This window comes from Sciurus carolinensis, chromosome 2 (genome assembly GCF_902686445.1).
Source record: "Sciurus carolinensis chromosome 2, mSciCar1.2, whole genome shotgun sequence".
Classification (NCBI taxonomy): domain Eukaryota; kingdom Metazoa; phylum Chordata; class Mammalia; order Rodentia; family Sciuridae; genus Sciurus; species Sciurus carolinensis.
This window is the reverse complement of record NC_062214.1, coordinates 118,825,905-118,838,289: the sequence shown is the minus strand read 5'-3', so window position 1 is coordinate 118,838,289 and position 12,385 is coordinate 118,825,905. Positions and strand designations below refer to the sequence as shown.

Genomic DNA, 12,385 nt, shown 5'->3' with positions numbered 1-12,385 from the left:
GCCTACTTTCACCACTTGTATTCAACATAGTCCTTGAAACTAGCCAGAGCAATTAGGCAAAAGAAAGAAATGAAAGGGATAAAATTAGGAAAAGAACTCAAATTATCTGTTTGCCTGACAACATGATTCTGTATTTAGAAGACCCAAAAAACTCCACCAATAAACTTCTAGAATTCATAAATGAATTCAGCAAAGTAGCAGGATACAGAATCAGCACCCATAAATCAGTTGCATTCCTTTACTCCACCAGTGAATCAGCTGAAAGAGAACTAGAAAAACCATCCCATTCACAGTAACCCCAACTGTGTTAAGTCATGTCTAGTTATGTTCTAGTGGGTTCTTGAGCTTGTTTACTCCCAGATTTGCCATTTCCACTTTTTAAAAGAATATATATTGAATGATTTTCAGGGTTGTAGAGATTAGTTTTCAAATTACCAAGTAAGTATCAAGTAAATATTGCCCAGAAAACCTTTAATTATAATAAATGAAAACCAAAACTCAAGTCAAACTTGTAGGAAACTACACAAAGGACTAGTTTCTTCCTAGATGGAGGAGGGTGTTCAAAGGAAGAGTCCTGTCTTGACTGGAGATTGTGCATGCATCATGCATGCATAGCTCAGAAGGCAAGCATATTGTATAGAAGGAGTTAATTCTTTCTAATAAAGTCATTTTTATTTTCCTCCCTAAAACCATTCTATTCTGCCTGAGTTCTGTGTTCACATAATACATTCCATGAATTCCATATAACTTGTTTTAGGCTGTTGTACTTTAAGAACAACAACAACAAAAAAAAAAAACTGAATACACTGTCAAGAACCATGAACATAACACAATATCTTGGGCTAGGGTGTAGCTCAGTGTTAGCACATTTTCCTATCATGTACACGACCCTACATTCAATCCACAGCACTGCCAAGCGGGGGGGTTGGGGGGATCCAACCTTTCTCTTAGCAGTACTATGAATGTGTCTGTCAACTCATTAACCCAACAATAATTTTATCAATTAAAAATATAAAAATATTAGAGAAAGTTTTCAACATTTTCTGTCCCAGCACATGTAAGAGATACAAGACATTCCCATTAACTGATAACTGGGAATCAAAATCTTGAGAAGGGAGTGTTGGTAGAATTTTAAGAGGAAAAATAAATATGATACCCCACTCCAGCTTTTCCTCTAGAGTCACTAAGTAAATCTAGGTGATGACCAAAGTTCTTTCATTTCTAAAATTCTGTGATTCTTTTCTCTGCTTTTCTTTGCATCCACCTATACACCTGCCTAGTTTTTACCCCTACCAGAGGATGGGAAGGGAGAGAATCTAATACATCAGCTTACTATAGAATTATTTTTACTACATAGTCTTATGTGAAAAAACAACCAATACTTTTTATTGAGATAAGAAGATGAGTTTAAAATAAAAACTGGAAAGTCATGTGTGTTGGGGAAGTGTCCTATAGTAGAAAATTTGGAATTCCTCTTTTTCAAAACCAAATTAAGGAAGAAAATCCTCTGAGATTATATTTTTAAATGTTCACATAGCATATGAAACTTTAGTTTTAGAAATCTGCATATCTTATTTCTTGATGAAAGTTTGTAAGGTATACTGTAGTGGACATCAGAACACAGAATTTATTAATTATTCTGATTATTTCTTTTTGTATGCAATGCATCTTTTAATTAAGTAATACTTTGCAGTGCTGGGGATCAAGCCCAGGGCCTCACGTGTTAGGCAAGTGCTTTATCACTGAGCTATATCCTCAGCCTTGGGATGCATATTTTAAAGTATTAGATTTAATTAAATTATATATAAAACATATACATGGACCATGGAAAATATTATTTGAATTTTTTGATGTAAATATTTGATATTTATTGTTGATGAAATCACAGTTACTTTAATGTAATTTGTTGTCTACATAATTGCAGAAAATATTAAACAGAAGTTACTAAAGATGTAATTTTTCCCTATTGTTCATAAACCCCTAAAGTTTAGAATTATTTGTATTCCTTCAGATACATTCAAGGAAGCCAGGTGTAATCCTCAGTTTCTCAAGAGATTTCAGCTTTGAGGAATGTGGAGCTCAGGGTCTTTTCCATATTTAGCCCTTAGTGCTTTTCAAGTCTTTTAAATAAGCAGGTGGTTGGTTGTTAAGTGGTGATTGTCAATAGCTCTTGCATTAGGAACTCAAGTTTATTGCCACTGGCTTTGTTTCAGATTACTGAAATATTTTTAAAACTAGTTTAAAATTGGAACATACCTTCTAGCAGTAATGAATGCTTTATTCATGCCTTGACTTTGAGCTGTTATCATAATATATTCTTTTGTCAGTAAAGAGAAAATGTAACTCCTTCATAGGCCCTGAATCATCCTTCTACTTTGTGTAAATTTGCAGGGTAAAGTTTGTGTGATGATTTTTTAAATTTACTTTTTGATTGTGATAAAATTAAGAAACACAAAATTTACCATTTTGACCACTTTTAAGTTTATAGTTTAGTGGCATTAATTACATCTACAGTGTTGTGCAGGCATTACTATTTTATTTCCTAAATTTCTCAATATCCCAAACAGCAGCAATAACACTCCTTATTGCATTCTATCCAACTTCTATTAAACACTAATCTTCCTCTGTCTCTATAAATTTGTCTTTCATCAACATTTCATATACGTGAAATCATGCAATATTTGTCTTTTTGTGTCTGGCTTACTTCCCTCAGCAAGTTTCATGTGTTAGCATGTATCAGAATTCTATTCTTTTTTATAGCTGAGTAATATTCCAGTCTGTGTTTATGCCACATTTTGTTTATTCATCATCTGTTGGAGGACACTTGGTTTTTTTCTGCCTTTTGATTTATAAAGAATGCTCCTATAAACTTTGTCATACAAGTATCTGAGTTCCTGTTTTCACTTTTTTGCAGGCGGCAGTGGCATATATACATAGAAGTGGAATTACCAGGTCATTTAGTAATGCAGTGTTTAACTTTTTGAGCAACATGATCACTTTTTATAATAGCTCATTCTATTTTTATTATCTTTTCATTAATGTTTAGTTTTCTATTTTTGTTTCCCTGGTTTCTTCTGTTGCTGAATTTTAAAAAATTATTTGTTTTGAATCATTCATTTTTTTCTTTTCTTTTCAATTGTTTGTTTTTCAGACACGAATCAGAACTCCATCACAGGGGAACACAGCCAGCTGTTAGGTATAGTATTACTATGGGAATTGACTCTCTAAAGTCACCTTTTTACCCATTTGTACTAACAGACATTACTCCCTTCTCAAATTGTTTTTGGTTCCCTCCTTTTCCACTTTGCACTCTAGCTTTTTCCCTGCTATTTCTCTTTCCAACTTGGTAAACTTTAGGAAATGACTTCTGTAATTGATTACTAAAACCAATTCAGTTATATTAAAAAGTAATTTTACACAGTCTATGGTTAAAAAAATACTCTAAGCTTAGAACTTCTTTTTTTCCAAGAAATTTTGAAAAGAAAATATAATATTTTGTAATATCTTAGACTTCACAGATACTTTACCCTTTTTATTATTTTTCTTGGTCTTTTGACCACTTTCATTTTTATTTCTGAAAGTACTTCATAAATAGCATGACCTTAAGTAACCCATAAAATTAATGTTCCAGTTTCCTATCTATGAAACAAGTTATGGAAGTTCAAGGATTTGCTTTGTATATTGCTTATTTAAATTTCAGCAAACTTATAATTTGACAAGAATATCACAAAATCTCAAAACTGGTAAATTTTTAAAATATAAAAACAAGGGCTGGGGTTGTGGCTCAGTGGTAGAGTACTCACCTGGCATGTGTGAGGCACTGGGTTCGATCCTCAGCACCACATAAAAATAAGTAAAATAAAGGTATCATTCCCATCTACAACTAAAAAAAATATTTAAAAAAACACAAGACATATTCTAGTTGAGGAATTCAGGCAATAAAAATGTATAAAGAATGCAAAGATCTTTTGAATTCTCTTCTCCCTCTCACCTCACCTCCACTCCCCCAAAGTATGTATTGTTGACAGTTTCTTGGGAATTCTAGAAATTATTGTAAATTTTGTATGGTATATTTTTTCCTTTTTATATCAGTGGGGTTAGATTATTACAGATGGTTCTGTTCTATCATACAGACTGTTTTTCGCTTAATAGTTTTTCTTGGACCTCTTATGTCAGTTCCTGAAGATCTGCCTCATTCCTTTGTTTGCAGTGGAATGGTATTCTTCTGTGCTCCTTTCCTGTAATTTTACTCAGCCAATTCAGTCTTCTTGAGTGTTTAGGTCACTTCTAGGTGTGTTGTGTTATAAATTATACTGCAATAAGAATATCGTACTTGTATCCTTGTAATCTCATTGCCAGTGTGTTTTTAAGGTAAATTCCTAACAATAGAATTACTTAGACAAAGGGTATATATATCTTCAAAAAGATAAGTCACCATAAACTTCCACCAGTAAGGCATATGGAGGAATGCTTGACTCTCTACTATCTAAAGTTGGTGTTACCAGTCTTAAATTTTTATTTTTACTAATAGGTGAAGCTGACATTTCTAGTTTTTATTTATACTTTAATTATGGGTGAGGTTAAGTACTTTTAATATAGTAACAGTCATTTGTGTATTTGTGTGTGAGTTTTTTTTATTTATACATTGCTAAACTTTTAGATGGTTGAATACGTGCAAAGCAGCTGTGGAAAATGTTACCAGAAAGTTCAAAGTAGGGAAAGTACTTGATTTGACTTGTTTGCTTATAGAAGTCTCAGAGTATTAGTTGAAGAAATCAGATACTCCTTTTTGTTCTTTTTATGTTAAGGGCTTAGAAGAGACCTTGAGTTAATAAGAAGAGGTAAAGAGAACTTAACTCCCATTCTTTTGAGTGAGTGTATGTGTTAGAACTACACCTAACACTCTAGGCACCCAATATATATTTATTAAGTAAATTAAGTAAATACTTTAACATGAACATGGAACTCTGATTACTAGGGTCCTAGCCTTGGGGTATTGGGGATATCAATATTCTCTTTTTGTTTTTGTTTGTAGTTCTGTGAACCAGACTCAGGGCCCTGCACATGCTAGGCATGTACTCTACCCTGAGCTAGAATTTTAACCCTTTTATGCTGCTCAAAATTAGTTTTCTCTATGTAAAAATTTCAGTTAAATCAGGAATGTTTAAGATTTTGTTGATTTTGCCAGACCATGAAAAGCACATCTTTTCCCCTAAGCTATTAAATGGCCTCTGTTCCTGATACATACCCGATAAGCAGAAAAGTTAAGAGTCATTTTATCTGACAGAAGGCGGTAGAGACAGGGAAGGTCTTTACTAATGAAATGGACAGGGAGGAATAGATGCAGCTCCACCATTTCTAAGCTGATCAAAATAATGAAAGATTATTTTTTGCCTTTTTTAAAAATCATCTTATTGTTTCTCAGAAAAGACAATAGGTAGAGCACTTCCTTAGCATGCACAAGGCCCTGGGTTTGATCCCCAGCACCACAACAAACAAACAAACAAATAAAATCTCAGCTCTCTAAAAACCTTTTCTAGAATAAGTTGGTTTAGTAGGTAGAATATGCTTTGCCTGCCAACTTGAATTTATAATAGAGTTTTCGAGACTTTTCTGCTGAATGGGATTTATATCTTCCAGACCTGCCAAATGCTTTTCCTGTCAACAGACTGCAAGTATTTTAATGTATTTACTGTTCCCACTGACTCATCAGGTCTCTTGCAAAACTTATGGTTAGTCTGAGGAAATGTATGGGAGGGTGAAACTGCTATTGTGATGGTGAATCAAACTCTATACTTACAATTTCTGAACTTTGTGTGTATGTGCATATACTTTTCAATTTAAAAAACTTTAGAAAACAAATAAATAGTGAGTCCTGGCATTTTTACAAGAAGTTTTGCCAAACGCTCAAAGAAAAAGAATTCCAGTCTTCTACAGTCTCTGTCAAGGCAAAGAAAACCAAATAAACAGTGTCTGAATCAGTCTGACGCTTTCATAACCTTGATACTCAAACTTAAGATGAGTCTTACTTATGAATACATGTAAAATCCTAAGCAAAATATTTGCAGGCCGAATCAAGTGATTTTTTTTTAATTGCTCCCAAAACCAAATTGAGGTTTCTGTTGAAAATACATGGTTGACTTAATTTTAAAAATCAGTTGATATACTTTGTTATATTAACAGATTAAAGGAGATATAGAAAAAATTGTTTTTTTTTTTTTTTCACAGTAGTATGGATCAAACCCAGGGCCTTGTATGTTAGTCAAGCACTGTACCACTGAGCCATATCCACAACCCAAAGAAAAAGCATTTTATTTGAAACAAACCCAATATTAACATTCATTAATTCATAATGATATCTTTAAAATCAACTGGTTACCATGAGAGTATTGTAGTGAACCAATTCATTATTCTGAGGACTGGTCAGTAAAGTAAATGACGGATCTGTCTGTATCTGTACCACCAGGTAACCAAGTAGTAGATTAAAGGGAATGTCTGTTTGATAATGTTTCAGCTAATAAATGAGGAAAGAATAATAGAATAACACCCTCTTTTACCCCTAATAAATTAATGCATCTATATATTAATCAACAATTGTTAATATCACATAAGGAAAGACAACCAGGTGGCATGTACTTCCTGACAGAAAATCATGATGCTGTGATTATGTAGTTTTCCTTTCTCCTCCTTAAAAATAATGAATATGATGTGATTAAGTCTCTATACCCAGCTAATGGGTTCTGTTGTAATTAAAATGGGTAATTCCTACAATCAAAGAACCCATTGAACAATATCACATAAGTGCTATCATCAAATCCAGCCCAACAGAAACCCTCCAGGAGAGTTGGGCACTGTGGTGCATGCCTGGGATCCCAGCTTTGTGAGAGACTAAGATGGGGAAAATTCCAAGTCAAAGGCCAGCCTGGGCAAGTTAGCAAGACCTTATAAAAAATAAAAATGTTTGGGGATGTGGCTCAGTGGTCGAGTGCCCCTGGGTCCAGTATCCATTACCATTAAAAAAAAAAAAAAAAAAAAAAAAAACTCTTCAGGGGCTGGGGTTGTAGCTCAGTGGTCAAGCACTGAGCATGTGCAATGCACTGGGTTTGATTCTCAGCACCACATAAAATGAGTAAAAGAAAGGTTCATTGATAACTAAAAAATATTTAAAAAAGAAAAAAACTTCAGGACAAATGACATGATTCTTCAGCAAACTGCAAGGGGGGGAAAGAGACAAAACTATACATATAAGAGATATAACAGCTAACCATAATGTATTCCTCTTACTTGGCAACTGATCCAAACAAACAATAAAATCAAAAATATACAGCATTTGAGGAAGACTTTCATGTTTGTGGAGATGCTTAGTTCAAACCCAAACCTACACCAAGGAAGATCTAGATGTTCTTACTGCTTGCTTCCAGCCAGCAAAGATCATTTGACAAAATCAAGAGACTTAGGGGAGATTTATCGTGGGCCCCAAATATAGAGTGTTAATTGACAAAAACAACATTGTAGAAATAACAGTACCACAAAATAAAGTTTTTTAAATGAGCATTTGCTATAATTGTTTTCTGTTTGCAAAAAAATTTTAAATGACTGAGGTATAACTAAGTAATATAATGTATGCTTGGATCAATCCCTAAGCACCAAAAGAAAAGAGAAAAAGAGATAGATAGACAGACAGACAGACAGACACATGAAATCTTCAGTAGAACCAGTGGTTCTCTTATCAGTTTTCATTTGAATTCTGCAACAAAACACTAGTTTCCCAATAATATCAACATTATTTAGATAGTAAAATGAGAAAAAGAGAAACATAACAGTGATCTAATGAGATGTTTAAAGTATTACCAAGGCCAATCTCAGTAGGTAGCCTCCAAAGGATTCTTCTTAGTATTCTGGATAATCCTCTAAGAGCCCTAGGATATGGATTCAGTTCTTGGTTCGTGCAGAGTAAAGATTTTTTGTTATTCAGAAACCCTAAAAGTTCCACACCATCTGGTATTCCCTGGGGTGACCAAGACTAAAGAAGGCTATATACTAGGGCTGGGGTGTAGCTCAGTGCTAGAGCACTTGCTTAACGTGTGAGACACTGGGTTCAATTCGGAGTACCACGTATAAATAAATAAAGGTTCATTGACAACTAAAAAAATGTTTTTAAAAAACTGCCAGAGGAGAAGAGACAGATATCAGAGGAACAAAAGAAAGAATGAATTCTGAGCATCAATGCAGAAACTAGAAAAACCTAAGAGTGCACAGAATTTTTATTGATCTAGAATTGTGATTAGCAAAATAGAATAAGAGCAAAATAAAAATAATTGTAGATATATATCACATTTTCCTTAGCCATCTGTTGATACGCACCTAGGTTGATTCCATAGATTGGCTGTTGTGAATTGTGCTGCTATAAACATTGATATGGCTATATCCCTATAGTATGCCTTTTTTGATCTTTTGAATATATAATGAGTGGGATTGCTGTAACATATGGTGGGTCCATATGTTTTTTAAGGAATCTCCATTCTGCTTTCTAGGGCAGTTGTACTAATCTCTAATAAAGTTTCTCTCTTGAAGACAGATTTATCTGATATTAACAAAACTATACCAACTTTCTTTTGGTATTTGTGTGGTGTATCTCAACTTTCAACTTTTACATGTCCTTATATTATGAAACTCCATTATGTATATATACATTTTCTTTATCCATTCATCCACCGACAGACACCTAGGCTGGTTCCATAATTTGTCTGTTGTGAATTGTACTGCTACAAATATGGGTGTACATTTATTGCTATAGTATGCTGCCTAGAATATTTTAAAGAAATCCCCAGACATCATATGATTTTTACTTACCCCCTTAAAAAAATACCTAGTGTATATTCAAATTTCTCCATTTCAAAAGTGTCTTTTAGCCGGGCATGGTGGTGCACTCCTGTAATCCCAGTGGCTCTGGAGGCCGAGACAGGAGAATCGAAAGTTCAAAGCCAGCCTCAGCAAAAGAGAGTTGCTAAGCAACTCAGTGAGACCTTGTCTGTAAATAAAATACAAAAAAGGGCTGGGGATGTGGCTCAGTAGTTGAGTGTCCCAGGGTTCCATCACCAGTACCAAAAATAAATAAATAAATAAATAAATAAATATATATATATATATATATATATATATATTTACATTTGAATTGTTTGAGTCAGGATTCTAACAAGGTCCATATCTTATAATTGATTGTTAATATCTCAAAATATATGAGAGTTCACTCTTTTGAGTTCATGACATTTATTTGCTGAAGAAATAATATTATTTGCCATGAATTTGCTGATTATATCCTTGTGGTATTTAACATGTTCATCCTGTGTGTATGTGTGTGTGTGTGTGTGTGTGTGTGTACACATGCACGCGCGAGAGAACTGGTAGCTAGATGTACAGGCTTAATTAAATTCAATTTCCATCTTTTTCATAAGAATATAGCATAGATTGTGCAGTGTACTTTTCATTGTATTACAATAAGACATGTCTTGTCCCACTTTCAGTGGACTCTGGACCACTGTGGTCCACCAGTTATAAGGTTCTGCCTCAGCTCTTTACCAATGATTTTAGCAACCTTTGATGATCCCTGCCTAGATATATTGTTTTCAAAGGGGTTGTAAATTATTCTTTTTTTCTAAGTCTTTTCGTTCCATCTATCATAAATCAACTACAATGTTTCTAAAATGAAAAACTTTTCTTTTAGTTATTTAGTTATCCTGAAACAGTTAACAAAAGAGAGTGTAATTACTTGATTCTTTCCTTTTATTGTTTTTCAGAGTTGTGTTGTTTCCTTGACAAATCTGAAAAGGTGATTGATTTTTTTGAAGTATCATTTTGAATATTTATTGTGTCTGCGTTTCAGATCATCACATTATTTTACAGTACTCATATTATCTCACTTTTGGCCACTAGGAACTCTTTATTTTTCTATTCTTTCCTGCTAGATTATGTAATTATATAATTTCTACACAATAAAAATAATAAATATTTAATACAAATTTTGCTGTCATGGGCATTCAGTCTTTTTTTTTTCTTCACAGCTGGTCATCAAATTTCTATTGAATACCTCTTTTAATATAAAAAAATGTGTAAGAAGCCCTATAACATGGTGGCACATGCCTATAATCCCAGCTACAGGAGGCTGAGGCAGGAGGATGACAAGTTTGAGGCCAGCCTAACTAACTTAGCAAGACCCTGTTCCAAAATAAAATTTAAAAAGGGCTGAGGGTGTAGCCCATCATGTACAAGGCCCTGAATTCAATACATAGTACCAAAAATAAGCAAATAAAGTAGAAGAGTTTGAACAGAAATAATTCTTGGTTAAATGATCTAATGTAATTGACAAAATATCAGTCAGTATTGGAGGCAGAGAGCTTTTTCTTTGATTACTAACAGCAACAGTGTTATCATAGTCTTTTTTTGCTGCTGTGACTAAAAGACCTGACCAGAACAATTGAAGAGGAGGAAAAGTTTATTCTGGGGCTCACAATTTCAAAGATCTCAGTTCATAGATAGCAGGCTCCATTCCTTGGGACTCCAGGCTGAACATCATGGTAGAAGAGTGTAACAGAGGGAAGCAGGTCACATGATGATCAGCAAGCAGAGCAAGAGACTTCACTTACCAGATACCAAATATACACCCAAAGGCATGTCCCCAATGACCCACCTTCTCCAGCCAACTTTACCAGTCTCAGTTACCACTCAGCTAATCCCATCAGGGGATTAATTCACTGATTGGGTTAAGGTTCCATAACCCCATCATTTCTTCTCTCAATCTTGCTTTGTCTCACACATGAACTTTTGGGGGACATATCACATCCAAACAATAAGAAGTGTGTAAAGTATCCCTGTACAGTATTATACACTAAGTAGGTATTAATAAATATGCTTTATTTTTTTTCCCATCCTGGATATGGGTAACTAGGAATAGATTTATTACAGGATGGAATCATAAAAGAATAGTGTCTCTAGAGGTTCTTCGTATTAAGAAAGGGAATGACCCACATTTATTTCTTGAAGATGTGCTTTTAACTCCTTTTGGAAAGAGCCACATTTTCCAAGCAGTACTGGTTTAAATCTGTTACTCTTAGATTAAATCTGAATATGAAAATGAGTTATATTAATATTCATATTAAATCTGAATATGAAAATGAGTTATTAATGAATTTATTAATATAATGAGTTATATTAATAATGGCAACACACAGTTATTTGGTGCTGATACATCTTCAATACTAATGAGAAACTAACTTGGTTTACCCTTTGTTCTAGATGATGGGCATAAGAAAGCTCGAAATGCTTACCTCAATAATTCCAATTATGAAGAAGGAGATGAATATTTTGATAAAAATTTGGCACTCTTTGAGGTAATACTTTGAAGAAAACTATGGATAGTGACTTAAGAAACAAATTTCAAGATAGCCATTTTCTATTCCATTTGGTTTTAAAATAGTACAAATTGGATAATTTAAAAAATGTTAAAATACAGTAGTTATTGTTATAACTTGTCACTGTTAATTTTATCTGTATAATCTAATTATAGTAAGTACCCATTAAATCACATTTCTGTGAAGTAAGGGAGAGGAGCGTTAATTTCTCAGCCATATGAAGAATGTTGCAATCTAATTTATCAATGATTTAAATGTTTACATTAGAATAATTTTATAAGTATAAAGCAGTGTATTTCTTAACACTATATTTGGGAAAATTGTCATTTATCTTAAAATCAAACAAAAACCACTGTAGGAAGCAGGCTGAAAGATTAAGAGGACCTATATGTGTTTTTTTAAATAACAAATAATTGTGTGTATTTGGGGGGGTAAAACGTGATATTATGATTTGTTGTGAAGTGTTTTAATTAAGCTAATTAACATGTCCACCTTACATACTTATTTTTTGTAGTACAAACATGGAAATTTTTTTTAGTAATTTTGAAATATATATTATTATTAACTGTAGTCACCATGTTGTGCAATAGATCTAAAAACATATTCCTTCTGTCTAACTGAAACTTTATACCTTACCCTGTGACTAACTTAATCTCCCTCTTCTGCCCTCTGGTAGCCACCATTCTACTTTCTATTTCTATAAGTTCAACTTTTTTAGATTCTGCATATAAGTAAGGTCATGTGGTATTTGTCTTATTTCACTTAACATAATGAAAAGGAACTGTGTGTCTTATCTAAGACAAAATATAACCTTTGACTATATATCTCATAGGTTAAGGGAAAATGTTTGTGATTGATAGGTTAAGGGAAAATGTTTGTGATTGAACAAAATATTCACCACAGACTTTTGAAGGAAATTGAAAGGAAATACCATTTAAAAAAATATTGAGAGATATGACACTTGAATTACTGTCCAA

The 12,385-nt window shown here is 33.3% G+C and overlaps 1 protein-coding gene across 5 annotated transcripts in view; it reads left to right on the top strand.

Annotated features, from left to right (window-relative positions):
* The window catches only part of Slc12a6 (solute carrier family 12 member 6), an 89,226-nt gene that overhangs the window by 41,101 nt on the left and 35,740 nt on the right, over positions 1-12,385 (top strand). For 3 of the 5 annotated variants that reach the window (XM_047537385.1, XM_047537391.1, XM_047537397.1), the window contains 2 exons: positions 3,152-3,196; positions 11,293-11,387. In XM_047537385.1, coding sequence (XP_047393341.1) covers positions 3,152-3,196; positions 11,293-11,387 — 140 coding nt within the window. The remainder of the gene's footprint in view (positions 1-3,151; positions 3,197-11,292; positions 11,388-12,385) is intronic. The other 2 variants (XM_047537394.1, XM_047537401.1) reach the window with 1 other exon arrangement.